Here is a 21,591-nt window from a genome sequence, read left to right on the forward strand (position 1 = left end):
CTGCACAAGTTTGTGCCACCCTCGCGCAGCCGCTGTTGTCGTTGTCGCTATGACGACGCGCCGCGGTTTTATTTTTAATAGCGGCCAGCGATTAGAAGGATGCCTGCGCCGCCCCCCCCCCCCCCCGCAGATCTCCAGTCCCGGTGGTGGATGCACCCAGGCCTGCCCCTCTCCCCGCCTAGCTTTGGTTGGCGCTCCCGTAGAAGGCGCCCCCCACCCCCGTTTCCGCGTTCCCAGATCTCCTCCCCTCCGCCCCAAACTCGAACTGAGAGCCCCTGAATTGCCAGGCCGGGATGGGGCACAGAGGAAATCACCCTTCGAGGTTTGCTCAAAGGTGGCGGGACACCCAGGAACCAGCGAGCCTCTGTACAGAGGTTAGAGCCGGAAGGGCCCCTGCCCCCACCCCCCCCCTGCAATACAAGGTGACCTTTCCTCTTTCATTCCCACAACCACTATCAAACCGAGTCCTTTCACCCCAAAGAAGTGTCCTCGGGTCCCCTCTGCCTGCGAGGAATCCGAGGCTCAACCAGATGTGCTGCAGTCAGCAATCAGGATGAGTGAGCCACGGAGGGCTCTGCTCGGGGTGCAGCCTGAGTACTGGCAGTGTGCTTTTGGCGGCCGTCCAGAAACCGTTCAGTGGTCTCCCTCCGAAGCAAGGGAGGTCCACCTGGGTGGACAAGGGCTGGCTCTAACGTGCTTTTAAACGGTTCCAAGGTTTCCCTAGTTCTGCCTCGGTCGTCCTTCATCCTGACCCCTGAAAGCGCGCTTGAGGGGGGAGGTCGCAGGTGGGGCTACGGTAGACGAGGCAGGTGCGTTGGGGGGCTGCAGGTGTGTGGAGGCCAGTGGAAGAGCGCTGGTAGCCCCGGCCCATTGGTAATCGCAGGAGGGGCCCACCCCTCCCCCCAGGAATTTGGGGGAAGGCGAGCGCCCCCCAAGCGCCCACTGGACTCCGCCTTTGAAATGCCAGAGCCGATGGAGCCGAGGATGAAAGACCGCCTGCGGGGCTGCGCCTTTACTGCCTTTGGCGGGAGGGCGGCCGCGGCGGGCAAGGGCCTAATCCACAGGATGGGGGCGTGGGGGTGGAGGGCTAGGGCAGGCGGAATTCTCCTGCGGCCGCCCACCGCTCCGCAGTCTCCTCGCCTCTAACGGCCTCGCCGTCTAGGTTCGGGGTCGCTTGGCACGTCACCCCTCTAGCCGATACCGGGGCTCGTCCGCCCCCTCGAGGGACCCGCCGCCGGGGTGCGATTCCGCCAGGTCTAGGCAGGCGGAATCTACCCAGCCCGGCGCATCGCCCTTTGGTGGCGGGGCAGCCGTCCGGCCCAGTTCAGGCCTCGGCCTCCCTCGCGTCTCTCCCCCGCATCGCTCTGTGCGGCGCCGCGGCCGGAGGTGGCGCTCTGTGCGCCCAGCGGATCCCGGCGCGGGAGGCTCAGACTCCCGGGTGCCTCATGAGCGGCTCTTTTCTTTTCCTTGCCTTCCAACCCCTCGAGTTCCCGGCTCAGGCCGCCGCCCGGCTTTCCACGAGGCAGCGGGGACTTGGAGGATGAGGGGTCCCAGGGTGGGGACGAGGCACGCTGCAGCCCCCTCCTCCGACCTGGGCGCTCTCCTCTCGTGGACTGTGGGTGGAGGCTCCTCAGTCAGACGCCCCAGTCATCGGATTCTGGGCGGGGGCGCGTGGCAGCCGCCAGGTGAGTGCCCCAGACGCACCCCTAAACCCGCCCCACCTCTCACCAGAGACTCACTCCCCCTCCTTTTATGGAGAGGGGGAGGCAGGGGCCCATGATCCAAACCGTGGAAAGAAGCCGGAGCGCCGGGGCGGGGGGCGGGAGGCGGGGGCCGGCTCGCTTTTGCCCTTTTTGGCGTAGCAGTTCTGGGCGCTGCCCTCTGCCGCCGCTGGGGCCCGAGAGAGGCGAGCCGGCGACGGCGGCACTTCTGCGGCGGCCTCCTCCCCTCCCCGTCCGGTGCTGCAGGATTGCAGCTGGCACTGGAGGGTGGGCAAGCTCGAGGGAGGGGTGCGCGGGGAGCCCCGGCGGCTGTGCTCGGGGCCGGGAGCGGGGCCTTGATGGATTTTACTGCCTGCGTGAGCGCGTGTGTGTGCTCACTGCGGCGGCGGCGGCGGCGGCGGCGGCGGCGGCGGCGGCGGCGGCGGCGGCCGGGCCCTGCCCGGCCCGTGCGTCCCCCGCACGCTTCCGAGGTGCGGGTCGTGGGCCCGGAATCCGGGGGAGGCGAGGGGGAGGGGGCGGGGGAGGGGCGCGGCGGCGGCGTCGCTATAACCCCCTCCCCGCCGCCGGCCGGCTCCACACGCGCGCCCTGCGGAGCCCGCACAACTCCGGCGAGCCGGGCCTGCCCGCGCCCCTCCTCCTCTCCTGCCGGCGGCGGCGGCGGCGGCGGCGGCGGCGGCGGCTCGGCCCTGCGCCCGCCCTCAGGCCCGCGCGGCGAGGCCCCGGGCGGGCGGCGGCTGCCAGGCGGAGCGGCCGCGGGCTCTGCCCAGCTCGGGCCGGCGGAGGGCGGAGCGCGGCGCCAGAGCCGAGGGCGCGCCGCTGAGGGGCGCACGCAGGCCGCCGGGCCGCGCCGTGCTGGGCCGCGCCGTGCCCGACCGGGCGGCGGCGACTAGAGGAGGCCGGAGGCGAGCGCGGGGCCGGCGGCGGGCGCGCAGGGCCGCCCGCAGCCCGCAGGGAGAGCGCGAGCCCGCGCCGGGCCTGGCCGGGTGTCCAGACAGGTGATGGGTGGTGCGGCGGCAGCGGCTCCAGCCTCGCTCCGGGGTCCCTTTCGGGGCTGACGCCCGCAAATATGCAGAATTACCGGCCTGGTCGCTCCTAGAGCCAGCGCCGGGGAGCGAGCGCGGCGGCGGCCAGCACCGGGAACGCACCAAGGAAGAGGCCCAGCCCCCGCCCTCCGCCCCTTCCGTCCCCACCCCCTACCCGGCGGCCCAGGAGGCTCCCGGCGCGGCGGGCGCGGCGAGCGCGCACTCCCTGCTCCTCCTCCTCGGTGGCGCTGCCTGCCTCTCCGCACTCGCTGCTCGCGCCTGGCGCGCTCCGTCGGCTCCCTGCTCTCCGCGCCACCCTCCTCCGGGCCGCGCTCCCTGAGGGATGGTACTGAATCTCGCCGCCACAGGAGCCCGGCTGGAGCGCCCGCCCCGCGGCCTCGCCACCCCGCCGAGCCGCCAGCGCCTCGGGACGCGATGAGGACCTGGGCTTGTTTGCTGCTCCTCGGCTGCGGATACCTCGCCAGTGCCCTGGCCGAGGTGGGTGCCACCCCCGCGCCCCGTCCTCTCTCCGACTCCCCCTGCGCACGCCCCCTGCGGCCGCTCGCGGGCCGAGGAGCCCGGGCTCTGGGGCTCTGCAGAGCGCATTTTGATTTCTGCTAGCGTGGTCGATTTTTAAATTTTCCCAACTGGGTTCTATTTTCTGCCATGCCTAAGTGTGTCTGGTGAGTTTCCAGCGTGTTGCGTCGCTCTGCCGTGGAGGGACGGAGTGGCGGCTGGATGGACGAGTGGGGAGAAACTTCGGGGGGCGCGGGCTCCTTTCCGAGGAGGGAAACCCGGGGCGCGGCGGACAATGCAGCATCGGGGTGCGGGGAGCGCGGAAGGGGGTGTGTGTGTGAGCCAGCGGAGTCAGGGAAGGTAGAAGAGCCGCCGACAAACAGGTAGGGGCGGTTGCGGCGGGAGCCCCCGGCAGGCAGGGTGGGCAGCGCGGAGCCGCAGACCCAGGTTCCCGGTCCCCATGCCCGGAGGGGCGGCTGGGCCAGCGCAGTCCCGCCCGCCCGGGGCCTGCTTACAGGTGGCTTAGCGAGGCGAGCCGGGGCCGGGCCAGGCGCCCTCGCCCTCCCACCGCCCGCGTCCCCACCCTCAGCCCCCAATCTCGAATTCCGAATCCCCGGGAGCTCTGCTGTGATAAATGACTTTCTACGCCCCGTCGTGGGAACTTAGTGCTTGAGACCCCCCAGCTACCCGCGACTCCCTTTAAAAAGCAGGAAGGAGCGGGGTTGGCGGGGGGTGGGGTGGGGGGGTGGGGAGGCCGAGTGGTGGGGGTGGTCTGGGCTGGGACCCGGAGCTGTGAGAGATAGATATTAACCCTTAAGTTCCCTGGCAGCCCCTCCCAGCCGTGGCTGGATTTGGGGCGTCTTAGTCGGCGCTAGGGCCGCGGCTGGGCCGGAGCCCGGGGTGGGGCGAGTGTGTGTGTGCGTGCGCGTGTGTGCAGACGAGAGACCCTCTCCCCCGCAGGTTCGGCCCGGGATTCTGGGTGTGAAATTTAAGCCCCAGGGTGGATTAAAGTGTTAGGGCTGCCGTGACTTTCGTCGCCCATCCGTGACGCATTTCAACTTGATCTTCCTAGATGTTGATTTCACTGTTAGATCAGCAACTCCCTGGGCCCCTCTCTGCCCCAGACCTCTTGTAACCGACACCCCGGGGCGGAGGGGCCGAGTGGTTTTTTTTTTTAATTTAATGGTGGGGAGCGCTTTCTTTTTGCAAAGGGCAGACATGGCTGGGGACGGAGAAATGGGAGTCTCACCCTGCCCCACCCCGGCCTCAGGCTCCAAGGGCCCGGGCTGGGGGTCGGGCGGCCTGCGTGCGAGGCGCCCGCGCGCGCCGGGGCGGGGCAACCTCGGTCCGGGGACCAGGCGCTCTGGGCGGCCCGGGGCGCTGACCGTGTTGCTCTGCTTGCAGGAAGCCGAGATCCCCCGCGAGGTCATTGAGAGGCTGGCGCACAGTCAGATACACAGCATCCGGGACCTCCAGCGACTCCTGGAGATAGACTCCGTAGGTAAATCGCGCCCCTTCCCTCGGCGCGCTGGGAGGGCGCGGGCGGCGGGCAGGCGGGCAGGCGGTATGTGCGCCCCGCGCCGCCTCCCGCGTCCGGGCCGGGCCGGGCGCCGAGCAGGAGCGCACCGAAAGGTCAGAATCCAATCCCGGGCCATAAAAGCCCAGGCGGATGAGTCAGGAGTTTCTCTTCCAATCACCACTTTCTCTCCCGGCGGCGGCCGAGGGCTGCTCGCTCGCCCAGGGATTGTTTTTGCACTTAAGGAAAATGCCCAGTGTGTCACAGAAAGTTCAGCCGCATAGAGGGCGCCGGCGCCCCGGCCAGGTGTGCGGCCCAGGCCCCGGGCGCCGGTCGGGTAGGCGTGCACCGGTGCCCCCCGGCTGGGCCCCTTTGTCATCCCCGCGAACTTGCCCCGCTCCTGACGTGGGGCTGGGCCTTTGTGGTTGTAGGAGGCCCTTGTCTTTCTGTTTTCATGAACCAATAAAAAGGCGCGCCTTGGACACATCTGCTGTTTGGGGACTATTTTGGGGCTCCCCCTCAGGCTCTGGAGCTGAGCCACTTTACAAAACAGTTTCTTCGACAAGAGGACCCGGAAGCTCTTTTGAGTGGCAGTGGCAGGGTACTGGCCCCAGGTGGGCAAAGGTGGTGAGGCGCCCAGGTTGGCTGGGCCGGGAGCCCGATGATGTTGGGTGGTTGCGCTTGGGTGTGGACCAGTGGGCCCTTCCTAGAGGACAAGGATTCTGGCCCACGTTTTTGTGGCAGGAGCTCCAGTGTGAGTTAGCTGGGGAGATGCTCACATCGGAGAGCTTACTGTTGATGGGACTAAGAGTTCCCCGATGAACTTGTCAGATGGGGCTGCTGAAGCCAGTAGGAGTCGGGTGGAAGAATTTTACGTGAAATGAAGATTTTTCTCTCACTGCAAACTACTCTGAAAAAGGGGGGCGGCGGGGGAATTAAGTAAAATCACATGGTCTAGTCATTTGGAAATTTGTACCTAATTATGGTGGTGGAGAGGCCTGAACTATTTTCATTTCATGCCAAAACCATTTTCCAGCGAGGGCGATGGTTTCTGTAGTTTCTTGACCCAGGAAATCCTTCGGGTGATCCTTATCAGGAAGGGGGTAGAATTTCACTTGGAGATCAGAGTTGGGCCAGGGGGGCATTTTGATCTGGCTCCTTGATGTGTAACCCTGGGGGGAAGGATTTGGCTTTGGTGAGCCGAGGAAAACACTTGCCTGCGTCTTGCTGCTCCCTGATGGACTGGGGAAAGTGGGGAGACTGGCTCCCAGAGAGGGTTTTTTTCTGGCTGGCAGAACAGAGGCCTCGGAAAGGCTGGGCCTCCTTGCAGGACCAGCTTTGGGTTGCCATTGGGAAATGGGCCATTCGCTTTCTGCTGGGGCCATTCTTATTCTGGTCACCGCAGCCCCGCCTCTCCCCCACCCCCCACCCATGAATGCTTTTAGCATTGCAGCTCTGGGGTCACGCTGATAGCGTTCCTGACCCGGGGGCTTCTGGGTCCACCGCCTCCTTGGAGGGTCCAGACAGAAAAAGTAAGGGTGCACCAGCCGGTTCTCCGGGCTGGTTTCAAATTGCCCCCTTATAAAAGCCCTCGGGAGCCCGGCTCCCTCCTGCCCCAGGGGGTGGAGAGAGTGGATCACCTCCCCCCCCCCCACCCCCCCGCCCCGTCAGAAGATCTGGGGTCTGAGAGTGGGACTCCTAGTGCCTGGGAAACTTTGGGGGTGAGAACATTGGAGGGGCCTCAGGGTCTCCCTTGCTCAGCAGCCATGCCCCTCTGGGACCCTTTGTGATACAGACCCCAAAGTGGGTCTCCTTCATCCTGGTCAGTCCCCCTTTCACAGATATGGAAGCTCTGACCCGAGCTGTTTGCTTCTATAGCTTGTTTTGCGGGGTTGTCGGGGGGGTGTCTCTTCCCCGACTTCTGTTTCCGTTCAACGTGAAGAGTAGAAACGGAGCTGGCTGCTAGGAAAGAAAGGTTGCAAACAGCTGTGGGGTCATTTCTTGGAGGATTAAGCTGCCCTCCAGGCCCAGGACTCCCCACCAGGTCCGGTCAGAGGCCGGTGTGGGGTCAGTGAGGAGGGGGCTAGGTGCGGAGGAGACCCGTTGTTCTGGGTGTCCTTACTCTTCTTTGTGACTCTGAAGGGGTCTCTTCCAGGCTGATGCCCAGGAAGCAGGAAAGAGGCTCCTTTAACAGAGTGGCTCCTCCCAAGTGGGCGGGGCTGTATGATTGGCAGGTGGGGGCGTGGCCTCCTCCCTGTAGCCGGACCTTGTTCCCATTTTACAGGTGAGGAGCCGCGCTGGAGGCCCCGAGGCGGTGGATTCCTGTGCCAGCGCCTGCGAGTTGCAAGCGTGCACGAGGACCGGGCATTTGGTTTTTCACGTGTGGCCTTTGGGTGGAGAGACCAGCATGTGGTCTTCTAATGGCCGGTAGCGTGAAGTTTGTGGCCTGTGTGTCGGGTGTGCCGAGAGCAGGCCATTCAGCGGAGCTGTGGCGGGAGCTGGGAGCTTTGTTCTCTGAGCGGCCTGGCCCGGCGCCCGTGGTCATTGAGTAACCGATACATAAATATCCCGTCTCGGCCATTAACGCTCCTCCAGGACTGATGGCTGGAGGACGGCTCCCCATCCTTTTGGACGTGTGTGCATAACAGACAGAAGGGAAAGCCGTTGATTAACTGTTCTGAGAGCAGTTTTAGGGCATGATTCACGCGTGGCCTTCTCTTGGGATTCCCCACTAGCTGCATCTCAACCTGCGTAAATCAGAGGGCTGCCTCCGCGTCAGCGGGTCCGAGCTGGGCTTCCAGACCACCCATCTCGATGGGGCAGTGGCTGAGCTTGTCTGACCGGGAGCTCTTTCTACTCCTGACTGAGATGGAGTCCCTGGTTCAGGTTTCAGGACAGTCGATGGACTGGGAGGAGGCTGTGTCTTCTCTGCTCATTTTGGGGGGTGAGAGGCCTGGGCGGAAGGCGGTCTGGGTCTGTCCACGGGCCCGCGGGGTCTCCTGCCGGCCACTGGCCTTGCTTGTCCTTCCACGTCTCAGGCCTCAGTTTCCTCCGCGGTGAAGAAGTGGCAGCACCTACTGCACACGGGGTGCCTGGACATCCCAGGAGGTGGCTGTCGCCTGGCTAGAGTGAGGCGTGGGGGTGCAGCCCGGGTTGCTGCCGTTCCATTTTCTCTTAGAAGCTCAGGATGGACCAGCTGCTTCTGGGTTTGGCGATGGCAAGATGGCCACCACCAGGACATGACTCATAATGTCACTTTTTCATGAAAAAATGTTTCTTGTAACAGTTGGTTGATGGGAAATTCTTACTGCATGAGTAGTTCTGTTCTGATCTTATTTTGGGTCTCAAAAAAAATTAGTGGCAGTGGAACATTGAGTCATTTTGAGGGAAGAGCTGGGTTCTCCCGGACGCCGGCATTCAAGGCAGGCGTGTCTTCTGCATTCCCACCGCGTGTGCCCCGTTTGCGCTCCGTTTCCGATGAGTGCAGGTTCCGGACTTGCGGGTGTGTGGACCGTCTCCAAGGCCTAGGTGGGCCGGGCACCGAGGAGGGGGCCTCTGGTCTGAGCTGGTGGCCAGGATACCACTGGAGCTTCTTGGGGTGGGGGGGTGGCAAGAGGGGGAACCTTTGTGCAGCTGCTGACTATTGGGGTGTGCCTTCTCGGGACCTGTTGCCCCTGGGTATCTATGGGGGAGGCAGTGACAGAAAGGAGAAGTGGGAAGATCCCCCAGTGGGTCTGGAGGCTGGGGTGGGGAGGTCAAGTGGAACCCACTTCATCCAGGTGCAGGCGCTGTCCTTGGGCTGAGTCAGGCCAGATGGCAGGTGGCAGGACTGTGTCTCTTGCACCCCCTTTCTGGGGGCCCTGGGGACAGAGAGGGTGGTGGTGTGCGTACCGAGGGGACTGTAGCCAGTCCGGGGGACTAGGCCCAGCTGTGACCTTGGCTCTGAGGCCGCTGCTCTGCAGGCCTTAGATACTTGGATGGCAAAGCACTTTCCTTCCTGAAAGCTGTGTCCCCCCGACAGGCACCCAGACTCCTGACTCCCCACTCCCGGTTCTCGTGTCCTCCTCCTCCTCGCAGTGGGCTAAGTTCAGGGACCAGTGGGGTCTGGCTGAGGCCCAGTCTGGCCTTGCTTCCGACGCCCCTCGAAGGCCAGGATGCTCATCGAGGGTTGGTTTAAGTGAGGGCAGTGGGGGAGGAGACACGTGCAGTGCACAGGTCGCGGCAGCAGCCCCTGCTGGTCCTCCGTCCAGCCCGCTGTCCAAGGTCCCCTGTCCAGCTGGCAGCAGCAGGCCCGTCGGCTCTGGTCTCCTGGGCAGGGAGGGCTGGCCTCGGGTGCCTCCTTACCTGGTTCAGCCCTCACCTGCGCTTCCTTGAGGAGGAGCCGTGGGGCAGGCCGGCTGCAGCCCCTTCCCCACTGGCCTGCGGCTTCGGCTTCGTGGTGACGTGTGTTGGGGACCTCATGTCAGCTGCGCGGGGCTGGGTGGGACATTGCCGGCAGTTGGGAGTCCCATCCTGTGCACATCTTGAAGCCTCCCTTGTGGGTGTGGAGGGACCCTGTCTGGTCTGGGCAGGGACGTGCTGCTGGACAGACCCTGGGTGCCCAGGTGTGGGCGGCCGGTCGCTATCTCCTGTTTCTACCTGCAGGGGCCGAGGAGCCTTTGGAGACCAGCCTGAGAGCCCACGGGGGCCATGGCGCCAAGCATGCGCTGGAGAAGCGGCCTGTGCCCATTCGGAGGAGAAGAAGCATCGGTGAGCCCCAGGACTGCTGGGCTGGTGGGGGGCTGCGGGAGGGGCTCTGGGGCCTGCCCTCTCCCCCATTCCCCCAACCGTGGCCTCGGGGGATCCGTCCCTTCTCTTCTCTGTAAAACAAAGGCACAGCCTGCTCAGGGTCCCGTGCGCGTCCCTCCTCCCTGCTCATTGCTGCAGGCCTGGCCTGGGCCGAGAGTTTCCAGGAGGGGGGAGCCGTCATAAATTCCTGAAGTGCCCGGTCTTGTTGGGGCCTGCGCTGGAGACAGCCTCGCTGGAAGACGGGTCGTGTTTAATTCCCAGCTCGTAACGTGGAGCTCACTGCGCTCCCAGCTGCGCCGCAGAGCAGTGGGGACGGCCGTGCTGGGCCTGGTGGGCCCTTCCCAGGGCCCCAAGCCCACTCAGACCTGGCCCCCCGGCCCCCATGCAGGGTTTGTTCCCTCTTGCAGAGCAACCCCGGGTCCGCCTGGTCCCTTTAGGAGTGATTAGCTGGTGGGGGTCTCCTGGAGCCTCAGGCTCAGCCTTGAGGGAAGATCTTGCCCCAGGGGCGCAGCTGGAGGGTGTGTGACCACCCACTCCCTTGACACCTGTGGGTCCCGACTGCTGCCCATCCCCCGTGTGACCTTGGGCACGTGACTCCCTCTGTCCGAGCTTTATTTCCTCCAAGAATATGGATTTTATAGCTTTTACCTTTGGGCGTGGTGTGTGGGTAAATGATCCCTAGCTGAGGCCAGCGGGCCCTCCCCGGATGGCGTTTGCCGCTGTGAACGTATATTCCCGTCTCCAAGGCCAGGTGCTCTGGTAGGGCTGCAGGATCCTCGATGGAGGCCTGTTCTGCTGCAGGTGAAAGGAGTGCCTGTGAGCAGAGCTGGGGCTGGATGAAGGTCCCTGGCCCTGGCTCCACCTCTGGCCCTGCCTGGCTGGACTCCCCAGGCCCCTCTAGCCGGTGGGCGCTGTGCGTGGAGCCCCTTCCCCCCCAGCACCCAGCCCTCTTGACTCGGTGGCTCGTCCCTAGAGGCCACTGAGGATGTACATGCAGGAGGAGGGGGCCCTCAGGAGGTGGGGGCATCTGAGACACCGCCCCCCCCCGCCCCCCTGCCCCCTGGCACTGGGGTGAAGGCGGCTGTCCCTGCTCCGTGCTGGCTGCAGGGGCTGTGTGAGCCCCCGGGGTGTTGGGGGATTTTCAGCCCTCCGCCCCCAGGGTGGGCTCCCCACAGCCCCCTTCCCCAGGGTCTCCCCTCCTTGGCCCTCAAGCCCCTGCTCATCTCTGGGCCGGTCGGGTGCACCCGTTGGGGGCTGGGGTCTGTCTGCCTCTGCTGGACCGGGGGCTGTGTGACAGGCCCTGTTGGAGGAAGCTGTGGCCCATGGGGATGCTCCTGCCTGGGCCCCTGGGAGCTGCCGCAGCCCTGGGGCTTCCAGAACATTCAGCGGGCTCTTGCCTCTGCAGAGGAAGCCATCCCCGCAGTCTGCAAGACCAGGACGGTCATTTATGAGATACCTCGGAGCCAGGTGGACCCCACGTCTGCCAACTTTCTGATCTGGCCCCCGTGCGTGGAGGTGAAGCGCTGTACCGGCTGCTGCAACACCAGCAGTGTCAAGTGCCAACCATCCCGCGTCCACCACCGGAGTGTCAAGGTGAGCTCGGCATGTCCCCCGGCCCCAGGGGTAGCCCCACCCAGCTGGGCGGCCGGGCATGCTGGTGAGCCGGAGGACGCTCCCGTTTCTCTGACGGGCACACCGAGGCCGGGGGGTGGAGCCGGGGCTTGGGTCATGGTCGGTCACGCGAAGCAAGTTTGGATCTCGTGACGCAGTTGTTTGCCTCACTAACGGGTCTTGCGAGGTGTCCAGCCACTTAGCTGGGAGCTGCCTGACGTCTCCTCCAGGCCCTGGAGAGGTCTCACGGGCACTTCAGTGGGGGCTATGGTGCACGGCAAGGGGCCGGTGGTCCCCTCAGGGCCTCACCCTGCTGGAGACAGGAAGGGAGCGCTGGGGTGGGACCTGGTGGCGGGGGAGGCTGGGGGTCGGGGGGGCTCAGGCGAGGGGCCGGGCGCTCTGCCTGCCATGCTGGACCTCCGTCCCCATCTGAAATCTGGGAGGGTGCCCCCGTTCCACTGGACGTGTGTGTCAGTGGAGTGCTAGCCAGAAGGGTCCTTCTGGGAGTGCTGAGGTGCTGGGGGCCAGGCCGTACCCCTGTTGCGGGGGGACGTACTCTTGCTTGGAGACCCACAGGCCCCATGGCTTGGGTTGGATGTCCTCGCCGCCCTCCTGGGGCCCCTGAGAGCCAGCACATGGCCAGTGCTTGCCATGAAGCCCTCTCCCAGGCAGGGGGCTGGCCGTGATGACCTCTGAGGGCAGCACCGGGGGCATGCACAAAGGTCAGGCTCACATGACACGTCCAGGAGCTCCTCCGCTGAGTCCTGGGGAAGATTCTGCTTCCTCGGGTCACTGGGCAGCCAGACTGGGGCCTGGCTTTTGGCCCGGTGGCTGGAAGCCTTTCCTGGCCTCCGCCTGCTCCCCTCTGGCTGCACTGGCCTCTCGTGTGGAATGGGTCTGAGGCGCTGGGACTCAGGCTCTGGGACTGTGGAACTCCCGTGGGGGCAGCTGGCCTTGCTATTTGGAGGCAAGGTTCCCTGCTTCTGGGTGTCAGTCTTTCTCTTTTCCAACGGGCAGGGTTGGAGGGAGGCTTCTAGACTGTCTCCTGGCTTCTCCGAAGTGTGGCTGAGGCTGGAGAATTCTGGGGGGGGGGGGTGCCTGTCTAGAGGAGGGGCTGTCCCCTTCCCCCCGCCCCCCGCTGGAAGCTGGCTCTGGGTGGGTCATGATCCCACGTGACCCTGGGGGCGTGGACTTGGCACCTTCCACGAGAAGCAGCCCCGCCCCCTCTCAGCTGGGCCTACAGTGGCAGGGGGTCCATCTTTCCTGGAATGAGGCCTTCGCTTGTGGGGTGCAGTAGAATTCATTTCTCCACTAGGAATGATTTCAGATCCCCTGTGAGTCAGTGAGTCTAGGCCTGTCAAGCCGGCCGCTGGCCCCCGAGTGAGGTGCGGGGTTAAGGACCCTGTAGCTGGCACGTGGGAAGCACTTTAGACTTGTAACTGGGACTTCACTTGACCTTGGGGACTTGGTCCTCTGCGTGCTTTGGGTGTTGAGTAAGCAAATTCTGCGGCCTGCTGCCCCACGGTCTCAGGCAGACGCTCCCCTTGGGGCCGAGTTGCCCCTGGAGTGCTTGCCTGGGGCGCCGGCTTCCGCCTCAGGGCTCCAGACTCGGGCGGTAGGGCCCCCAGCCCAGCACTGCATCCCCGCTTTCCCCGCTGCTGCCTCTTCCTCAGTTAAAGGAGGAAACTGAGGTCTAACCGCCCTGCCTGTGGGGTCTCTGCCGCCAGCCCGGCCAGCCCGCCTCTGCTTCCTTGGGTCTGCGGGTCCTCGCTTGTGGCGTGTTGGAGGGGTCTTATGAGCCCCAAGAAGCTGGGTAACTGAGGTCTTTCTCTCTTGGGCATGGGGGTGGGGTGCCCAAGATTAGATTGTCCTGCAGGTGGGCTCTGGGGCCTGTCCTTAGGGCGTGAGACAGGGGCATGGAGGCACAGGGGAGCGGGAAGGGAGTGGGGCTCTCTGCTTGGGGGCTCTAGCCTTTGGGGATCCCCCACTGCTCCCACCCCGGCTTCCCGCAGTGTGAGGACCAGGGCGTGTCTGGTCCTGGGATGGGCATTAACCCCGCCTCTCTGCCCTGGTCCACCCTGAGGGCAGGTGGGTGTGCAGAGCTCCTCGGGGATCCTAGCGGCACAGTGGGTGAGGATGGGTGGTCCATCTCTGCTTGGGCACAGGCCCGGGGCTCCCCCATGGGCCTCCGTCTGCCCAGAGGGCTCAGTCCTGCAGTCAGGGGCCAGGCAGCCTGGCTCCACGTCGGGGGCCCTGCCCCGCTCAGACCCGGTCCCCTTCCTCCGTCTCCTTCTTCAGGGAAGGCATCCCCTCCCTGCCAACCCGTCCGAAGGTTGGCAGGAAAACATCCAGCCCCAGACACTGGGGGTTCTGGCAGAGAGGAGGCAGAGGCCAGTGGGAACAGGAGGCCCCTTGTGGGGGCTGGCCTGGCCCCCCAGCCTGTCCAGGAGCCCTTCCTGTTCCATTCGGGGTTGAGGCCGAGCAGGGAGGGGGCCCCTGGGAACCCCAGGCTGGGTGCGGTGTGATGGCTGCTGGGGGTCGGTAGGGATGACGCCCTCCGGGTCATGCACGGTCAGCGGCGCCCCTTATTGAAGGGAGATAACGGTGAGGTCGGGAGTGGTTGCCCTCCTGAGGCCCAGGTGGCCGAATGGCGCAAGGTGTCCTCAGCTGAAGGCAGCCCCCAGGCCCTGGGTCAGGACATGCTGGGGTCGATGGCCGCCCCCCAGCTCCCCACCGTGACCTCCATGAGGCTTTTCGTGCCCACAGCTCGATGGCGGCCTTGGACCTCCAGGGCCTGCCCTCGGGGTGGCATCTGGAGCGGGCCCCGGCACCCCTGCAGACCCTCCAGCTTCGCCAGGTGGGCAGGGGTCCCGGGGGCCGACTTCCCTGCTCTCTGCTCAATGTGGTCAGCGCTTGGTGTCTTCCCCGCGGTGCAGACCCCGGGATGGGCTGGCAGTGGCTCGGGGTGAAGGAGCAGCTCTGAGTAGCCATGTCCCCACCTACGGGCGAGCCTCCAGACCCTCACACGGTGGAAGTGTGGGCTGCATTTGCTTTCAGGGCAGCCCATGGGCCAGGCCTCCAGAAGCTTGGACCCAGCTGTGTGGTCATGCCCAGGGTGGTTGTCTGCAGCTCTGCTTTGCTAGACCTCAGGCTTCTGGAAAGTGGGTCTGGCGTGTCCACCTGGGATGTCCAGTAATGGGTCTCTGCGCCCAGTATTGGACTGGGGGGTCGCTTTGGGTGGGAGGTCCCAGCTGGGGCCCCATTAGCCATTGCTGTTTGGGGAGCTGGTTTGGGGCTTTGGGGGGAAAGCAGTGGCAGTGGCAGTGAGTCTCAGGTAAAGGGCCCCTGAGTCCCTCCCCTCTGGTGGGTAGGGATGCCCTACCCTTGCCTGGGGGGAGCCCTAGCGGTCAGGGAGGCCAGCACCTTGGAAGGTGGGCATGCCTCTGGGGCCCTGCCCATCGGCCTCAGGCCCTGGAGCTGGGTCGCTTTCTCTGTGCCGTTGTGGCCCCTAAGCCGGGCCTGGAGGAGGACCACCTGCCTGTGAGCCAGGTCGAGGTCTGTCGGCCGTGGAGCCCCGGAGCCCTCACCCAGTAGACTCAGGGTGTCCCCCCGGCTAAGCGGTGAGCCCAGGGCCTCTGCCGGTTCCAAGTCCAGGTCTCCTTCCGGCGAAACAAGCCCTGTTCATGCTGCCCCAGTTTCCCCGTCTGTAAAACGAGCCGCTGCTATGCCCTCTCAGGGTAGCTGTGAGTGTCGTAGGCCTGGCACGTGGGGTTCAGCAGATGCTGGTGTTTATTCTGGATGGCACTCTGATAATCTGGGGGGGTCCCCTGCAGGGCGTGGCTCTCCCTGGCCCTCCTGGGGGCGTCCTGCCTCATAGCAGCCCAGCTCGGGGGGCCAGTGAGCGGCAGGAACTCAAGGCCATGCTCGGAAGGGTGACGGCATTGTTGGATGGCGTCTCCTGGGGGTCTGCTCCTGGAACATGCGGGTGGGGTGTTCATGACACAGCAGCTCTGTGGTGGGGAATCTGAATGTCAGGTTTTTCAGGTGCAGCCCAGGCTCCCAAGACAAACAGCGGGAAGGAGGGGAGGGATGTGGGGCCCCAATAGGCTCCAGTATGGGTCTGGGGCCCGAGGCAACGGGATGGGGTCCCAAGGGTGTCAGCATCTTGATCTGTGGCCTTGGCTATTGTGCAGGGCGCTTTTGAGAATTTAATGCTCACAGCGTGTTCTTGGGGGGAGAAATGTAGCCATTTCCTGGCCAGACAGAGGTGCCAGACCGGCCTGGAATCCTTGCATACCCAGAAGCAGGTGCCACCATAAATTCCTGTTTGTTTTTCTTTGATAAGAAAAACAAGATTTTTCTCTAAAGACTTGAGCAGCTGGTGTCGTGTGCCCTTCACCAAGGGGCCCACGGGGGACAGCGCCGCCGGACCGTGCACTGGTCCCATGGCCGGTCTGTCTTGTGGGTGGCAAGCCCGCCCCCGTGCCTGGGGCCCTGGGTCCTCGTACCTTCCCCGCAGAGGAAACCAGGGGAGGTGCCCAGAAGGTGTAGCCACGTGGCCACGCCGGGCCTGGCCGGGGGTCCCCCATCTTCTGGCCTCCAGGCCCTTTGTGAAGGACTGTCCCTGGGCTGGGGGCTTCTGCTCGTGGCCCGGGGTCCCGGTCACGTTAGCCAGCTCTGGACCACGAGCCAGGCTCCCCCGGGGCCTCCATGTGCCCAGGGTGAATGCTGGGTGGGCTCTGCTCCCTTCCTGCCTGTCTCCCCGGGAGAACAGCGAGGGGTGGAGTGGGTGTCCCTGAGGGCCATCCCGGGAACTGGGACCCGGGCAAGACTGCAGGGCTGGGCCCGGCCCCACGTTGGGTGGCCGAGGGGTTCTCGTCTGGAGTCTATGACAGGCCAGAATCTGCATCCAGACCGACAGCCTCCCTGTGAGCCTTGAGGGCTGTGTGCTCCTTCGCGGGCCTCGGGGTGGATAGGAGGGAGGGTGACACCCGAGCCGCAGACCACGAGCAGTAGCCCTGTTCCTTGGCTGCTGATAGGCAAGTACACATTGTCCCAGAAGTCCCTAAAACGTGGGCGCAAACACCTTCCTTCACCCAGAGCTCCCACCTTGAGTGCATCCCTTCGGGCCTTCTCGTGTGTGAGCCCTTTAGGTTTATTTTAAGTTAAAATAGGACCAGGGACTTCCCTGGTGGTCCAGTAGCTAAGACTCTATGCTCCCAATGCAGGGGGCCTGGGTTCGATCCCTGGTCAGGGAACTAGACCCCACGTGCCGCAACTAAGAGCCCACATGCTGCAACTAAAAGATCCTGCATGCTGTAGCTAAGACGCGGGCGCAGCCAAATAAATAAATAAATAGTAAACAAAACATGGGACCAAACCGCAAATGCTGCACCGAAGCTCGTTGTCTTCTCTCCGATAGCCCTGCTTTTCCCACTGGGAGGAGCTCAGAGGTCAGCAGTCGGGCTGCTCGCACCCCGGGTGGGGCCCGGCACCTCCCTGCTCCCAGGGCCGCATGCGCTTGTCCATAGCCGGCCGCTGTCTCGGCAGGTGGCCAAGGTGGAGTACGTCCGGAAGAAGCCAAAGTTAAAAGAGGTGCAGGTGCGGCTGGAGGAGCACCTGGAATGCACGTGTGCGAGCGTCAGCCCGAGCCCCGGCCACCGGGAAGAGGAGGCGGGTAAGGGGCGCTGTCCTGCTGCTGCAGTGGAGGGTCCGGAGCCTGGCTTCTGTGGCCACGTCCGGCGGGCTCGGTGGGTGGGTGGGGGGAGGCGGGATCGGGGGCTGTAGCCAAGGCCCGTTTACTAAGCTGCACTTGTGGCCTGGGACCTGATGGGGAGGGAGGGAGGTCTGGCCACTCTGCGGGTCCAGTCACCCGCCCAGCTGGTGGGGGGAGCGGTGAGATGCGGCCGAGGAAGGGCCCTGTCCCCGGCGGGTGGTGGGCGCTGGCCGCGGCGTTGCCAGTCAGGGTCCTGGCCTCCCCTGGGGCAGACTTTGCCCAGAGCAGCCCGGCGTCGTGACCGCCGTGTTGGGCCAGCTTGAGGGGACCAGGAAGTGTCTCCGTGCCAGCGCCATCGAGTTGTTTTACAGAAAGACAAACACCCCAGGTATTTACGGCTTCAGTTTCCACCCCACAGCCCTCCCTTAGGCCCTCTCACCCTTCCTGCCCTTCTGTCAACAGGAAGGCGTAGGGAGTCAGGTAAAAAACGGAAAAGAAAAAGGTTAAAACCCACCTAACGCGGTCCACCAGGTAGGAGCCGGCCGCCGGCCATGCCGCAGTCCCGGGGTGGGAGGCGCAGCCACTGATCACTCAGTGAATCACCCCGAAGGCGAGGGCGCGCCCTGATTGGCCTTGATCGTCTGTGAGCTTCTGCTGTCTGGCTGGGCTGCGGGTCTCCGCATTCCCATCCCCAACCCCTCCCCTCCCGCTGCTCGGGACACCTGGCCCATGGCTCCCTCCTGCTCCGGGGCCCCTGCTCTGGCTTTGGTCCTTGTTGATTGGGGAGGCAAAGGCATCACACAAGCGGAGTGATCTGGGTTCCCTGAGCAGCAGTGGGGTAGCTCTGACGTTTACTCGCTGGGATCACCTCGGACAGGTTACCCACCTCCTTTGACAGATGAAAAAACTGAGGCTTAGAGGGATTACAGATGAAGATTGTTGAAGGCTGAGTAGATCCTGTCTGAAAATGCTTTGTAAACGTACAGGGCTGTTGGCTACTGTGTTGGCAGTTGTGTTTGGCTGCTAATAACATGCCAGAAACAAGGGTTGAGATAAGGTAGGGAGACCAGAGCATGTATGGCAGTCTCAGGGTATCGTCAGGGACCCACTTCTTTCCAGGACGAGTGGTGTCCATCCTCAGAGTTGCCTCATGGCCCGAGATGGCTGCCAAAGCTCCAGAAATCACGTTACACTCCAGGTCTGGAAGAAAGATTATGGTGGGGACTGGGGACAATGGTGAAAGGACCCAGTGACTTTTGCTTTTATCTCATTGGCCACCTCTCTGCTGTAAGGGGGCCTGGGAAAGGTGGTCTTTCAGAGGGGCTTCCCAGGAGAAAGTGGTTGTGGGCAACCACAGAGGAGGCAGTTTTAAGCCTTCGTGTTGGCCTGTCTGGCTCTGCAGAGCCTGGTCCTTTCTTCGGGGCATGTGGGAGCCCATGGCATCCAAAGCAAATAGTTGTAAGAGGAATTCTTGGAGACGGGTGCCCGGGAGCCCAGGCTCCAGCTGAGTGATGTGTGACTGCAGAACGCTGCCAGGTCAGGAGTTTCTGAGGCCCGCAGGTCACGTCCGTTCAGGAGGATCCTCTGGGGAGGAAAGGTCCACGTGGACAGATCTTGAAGCAGCCCCAAAATGACTGCTCAGCCTTGGCTTTTGGGTCCCCAGGGTGTGGTGCAGGGGCTGGTCTTATACCTGCCTGTGCTGCCAAGTTTATGACCACTGGGCTTAGCCTCCATGGGCTAGCTGATGATTGATACCCAAAGGGAGGGGCAGGCGTCCCTGCCTCCCTGCTAGCGTTCAGGCTGTGGGCATGTGGTGGTACCAGTGCTGGGATGAGCAACAGACAGGCGACGCAGGGCGAGGAAGAGCTGCTCTTAGCTCAACTCAGTGTAGCTCTGCCTGGTCACAGAGACCCCTCTGTCTTGCTGGTGGCATCCATCCTCAGGGTTGCCTCATGGCCCAAGATGGCTGCAGGATCTCCAGAAATCACATCAAGCTGTAGGCTGGAAGAAAGAAGAAGGTGAGGAGACAGGCATAAGAACCTTTCTGGGCCTCAGTTTTCCCTATCTGTACAATGGGAGAATGGGGTTTGCTATGAAGCTGTGTACTGTGAGATCCCAAGAGCCTAGTCCCAATTCTGGTCAGGATGTTACAGAAAAGGGTGATGAGGCATATTTGATTTGAAAATTTTAATAAAAGCTCTGAATCCTACGACTTGCCACGAGGCGTGTGTGTGTGCGTGCGTGCACACCCCTGATTGGCTTAAATGTTTCACACAGTCGGCGTCACTCAGTGGTGTGTGTGCTCGTGGCCTCTCAGCGTCTGTCTCTCCCCTCTGCCTGCAGATGTGAGGTGAGGATCAGCCAGCAGCCCTTTTCCGGGACACGGATGTACATGGCGTGTTACATTCCTGAACCTACTATGTACGGTGCTTATTGCCAGCGTGGTCTTTGTTCTCCTCCGTGAAAACTGTCTCCACGCACACTCTGGAGAACAAAGAGACAGTATACGTTGTTTATGTGACATCAAAGCAAGTATTGTAGCACTCGGTGAAACAATAAGAAGCTTCCTTGTCAAAAAAAAAGAGCAAACAAAACCACGAAACATGACAAACAAAACTCACTCGCAAAAATATCTAAACATTTGCCGGAATGGAGGGACGCCCCGAGGGATGGAAGTGACAGACGTCTCGGCAGACTGGATCTCTTTCCAGGGTGGTCACAGGTGCTTTGGCCAAGGACACAGAGCCTGCTTTCTGAAGGCTGCGATCGGATGCCGCCGGGCTCTGCAGGGGCACGCAGGAGCCAGGAATGTCTCGGAAACCACATCTCCTTGCTGTAGTGTTTAAGTCTATACAGAAACCTTCCTGAGAGCCTTAAGTGGATTTTTTTTTTACACCATAAAGTGATTATTAAGCTTTCCTTTCTACTCTTTGCCTAGCTTTTTTTTTTTTTTTTTTTTTTTTTTTTTTTTTTTTAATTATCTCTCGGATGACATTTACACCGATAACACCAGGCTGCAGTAACAGTCAGGACGGTGGGACGGTACCTTTCCTAGCAGGATGCAAACAAATGAGATGTATTAAAATAAACATGGTATACCCACCTATGCATCATTTCCTAAATGCTTCTGCCTTCACGTGTTTCTTCCTTGCCCCACTTTACTCACTTTTTAATTTAAGCCATTTCGAGAGAACTGCGTGAACCAATCACATGCCGTCCCCAAGCCTCTTGCCCTGAGTCCCTCCCACCTGCTGCGGCCAGGCCTGGGGATGTGGCTTTCCGGAGTGGCTGCCCAGGGTTGCTCCCTGCTGCTGCCGCTGGTGTTTGGACAGAACCTAAACTCTTTATTTTTGGTAAGATGTTACGCTTTACGTGTATTCAACAGAAATTATGTGTGTGTGTTGTTTTTTTGATTTTGTTTTTTTGTAAAGGTGAAGTTTGTATTTTTGTCTAATATTACCAGTTTTATATACCTGAGAGCCTGCCATGTTTTTTTTTTGAACCAAAAGGAAAAAAACCCACCAACAAAATGCATACATGTGAAAAGCATTTGTGGCCACGTTTTTCTAGTTGCGTAGCCGAGTCCATGTCCTGTCTGTCACGTGGCCCGTGGCCCGTGGCCTGGGTGCTGGAGCTTCTGGGTGATGACTGGGAGATGACAGCGTCCTGGGCTGGCCGGTGATCCCAGGCCTGCCCGTGGGATTCCAGAAGCTACGGGAACCGGCCAAAGGAGCTGTCCTGCTGGTGCACGTGGCCTCGCGGAGGCGGAGCCGTGCATCCCCTCGGACGCCGAGTGGACGAGGAAGACCTGACCCCACGGAGCGCGTTGACCGCGGTGTCTGCGCGGCGTGTACCGGTGGACACGGTCAGCCTTACGTCGCCCGCGGCCTACTGCTCCTGTCCTCATTGCCTCGGGGCTCCTGAGACCGTCAGGATCCCTTTGTGGCCGTGGGATCATCTCTGGTGATAGTGTCCCCGGGGTTCACCTGTTCATGGAGATTCTGTAAAGGAGCACCTTCAGCGCATCTGCAGGTGTGGCCTTGGCCGCAGCGTGACGCCTTTCAGCGAGAGCGCGTGGGGGTGGGGGTGGGCGCAGGTGGCGTGGCCCCGGCCCCCCACAGGGGAGCGCCCCCTGCGCAGGTGCTGTGAGGGGTGCCCGCTGCCTCCAGCCCCGTGGCTGGCGCCCTGGGGCTGCGCCTGCTCGAGGCTGTGCTGCGGATATGTGTCTGATGCTAGATGTATAAACGTGTGATCTGTGTATTTACGTCCCGTGAGACGCTGAGAACACTGCTCAGTTTTTCTTTGTGCAAAGCCATCTGATGAATGGTCTGTCCATTAAAGCGATGGCGCAGAAAGGCCTGGTGTGCTTTTGGGGAGGAGGAATGTCCCAGAAGGGGAGGAGGGCCTTGGCGGTGGTGCTGGAGGATGTCGGTGGGGGGGCTGTCACTGTGTCACACAGAACGGAGGGTCTCGGGCCAGCTCCCCGTTCCCAGATGATGGCAGAAGGCCCTGCGGCCTCAGCTCTGGTGTCTGCCCGGCGCCCGTCCAGTCCGAGGACTCCTGAGGGCCCCAGGCGAGCCTACCTGCGCCCCATCAAACACTGAGGGGTTCAGGTGGCCCCCTCGGCTGGTTCGGCTCCCTTGTCCCATGTCTGTGTGGGTGGAATTCCACTGGAAGCACTAGATAGTGGGGAGGAGAGGT

The 21,591-nt window shown here is 62.8% G+C and overlaps 1 protein-coding gene across 10 annotated transcripts; it reads left to right on the forward strand.

Moving 5' to 3' along the window:
- The first annotated feature begins 1,861 nt into the window (after positions 1 to 1,861).
- On the forward strand, positions 1,862 to 21,245 carry PDGFA (platelet derived growth factor subunit A). Of its 10 annotated transcripts, none has more exons than XM_032605996.1 (8): positions 1,970 to 1,988; positions 3,112 to 3,241; positions 4,664 to 4,760; positions 9,420 to 9,524; positions 10,969 to 11,156; positions 16,725 to 16,851; positions 17,353 to 17,421; positions 19,234 to 21,245. In XM_032605996.1, exons 2-7 carry the CDS (start codon positions 3,179 to 3,181, stop codon positions 17,406 to 17,408), a joined length of 636 nt encoding a protein of 211 aa, XP_032461887.1. In that variant the 5' UTR covers positions 1,970 to 1,988; positions 3,112 to 3,178; the 3' UTR covers positions 17,409 to 17,421; positions 19,234 to 21,245. The 10 variants fall into 10 exon arrangements, 9 of the variants coding, with proteins under 9 accessions (XP_032461889.1, XP_032461887.1, XP_032461885.1 ...); XM_032605994.1 differs by lacking the exon at positions 1,970 to 1,988 and adding an exon at positions 2,069 to 2,191; XM_032605995.1 differs by lacking the exon at positions 1,970 to 1,988 and adding an exon at positions 2,557 to 2,716.
- Positions 21,246 to 21,591: the final 346 nt, after the last annotated feature.

The sequence above is a fragment of the Phocoena sinus genome, chromosome 15 (genome assembly GCF_008692025.1).
Source record: "Phocoena sinus isolate mPhoSin1 chromosome 15, mPhoSin1.pri, whole genome shotgun sequence".
Taxonomy (NCBI): Eukaryota; Metazoa; Chordata; class Mammalia; order Artiodactyla; family Phocoenidae; genus Phocoena; species Phocoena sinus.

Excerpts from the sequence above, each read along its gene's own strand:
- PDGFA (XM_032605991.1), top strand. The coding sequence starts at position 4,478 with ATGGCTGGGGACGGAGAAATGGGAGTCTCACCCTGCCCCACCCCGGCC. Across the intron at positions 4,761-9,419 it reads CCTGGAGATAGACTCCGTAG|GGGCCGAGGAGCCTTTGGAG; the intron begins GTAAATCGCGCC and ends TTCTACCTGCAG. Across the intron at positions 11,157-16,724 it reads TCCACCACCGGAGTGTCAAG|GTGGCCAAGGTGGAGTACGT; the intron begins GTGAGCTCGGCA and ends CTGTCTCGGCAG.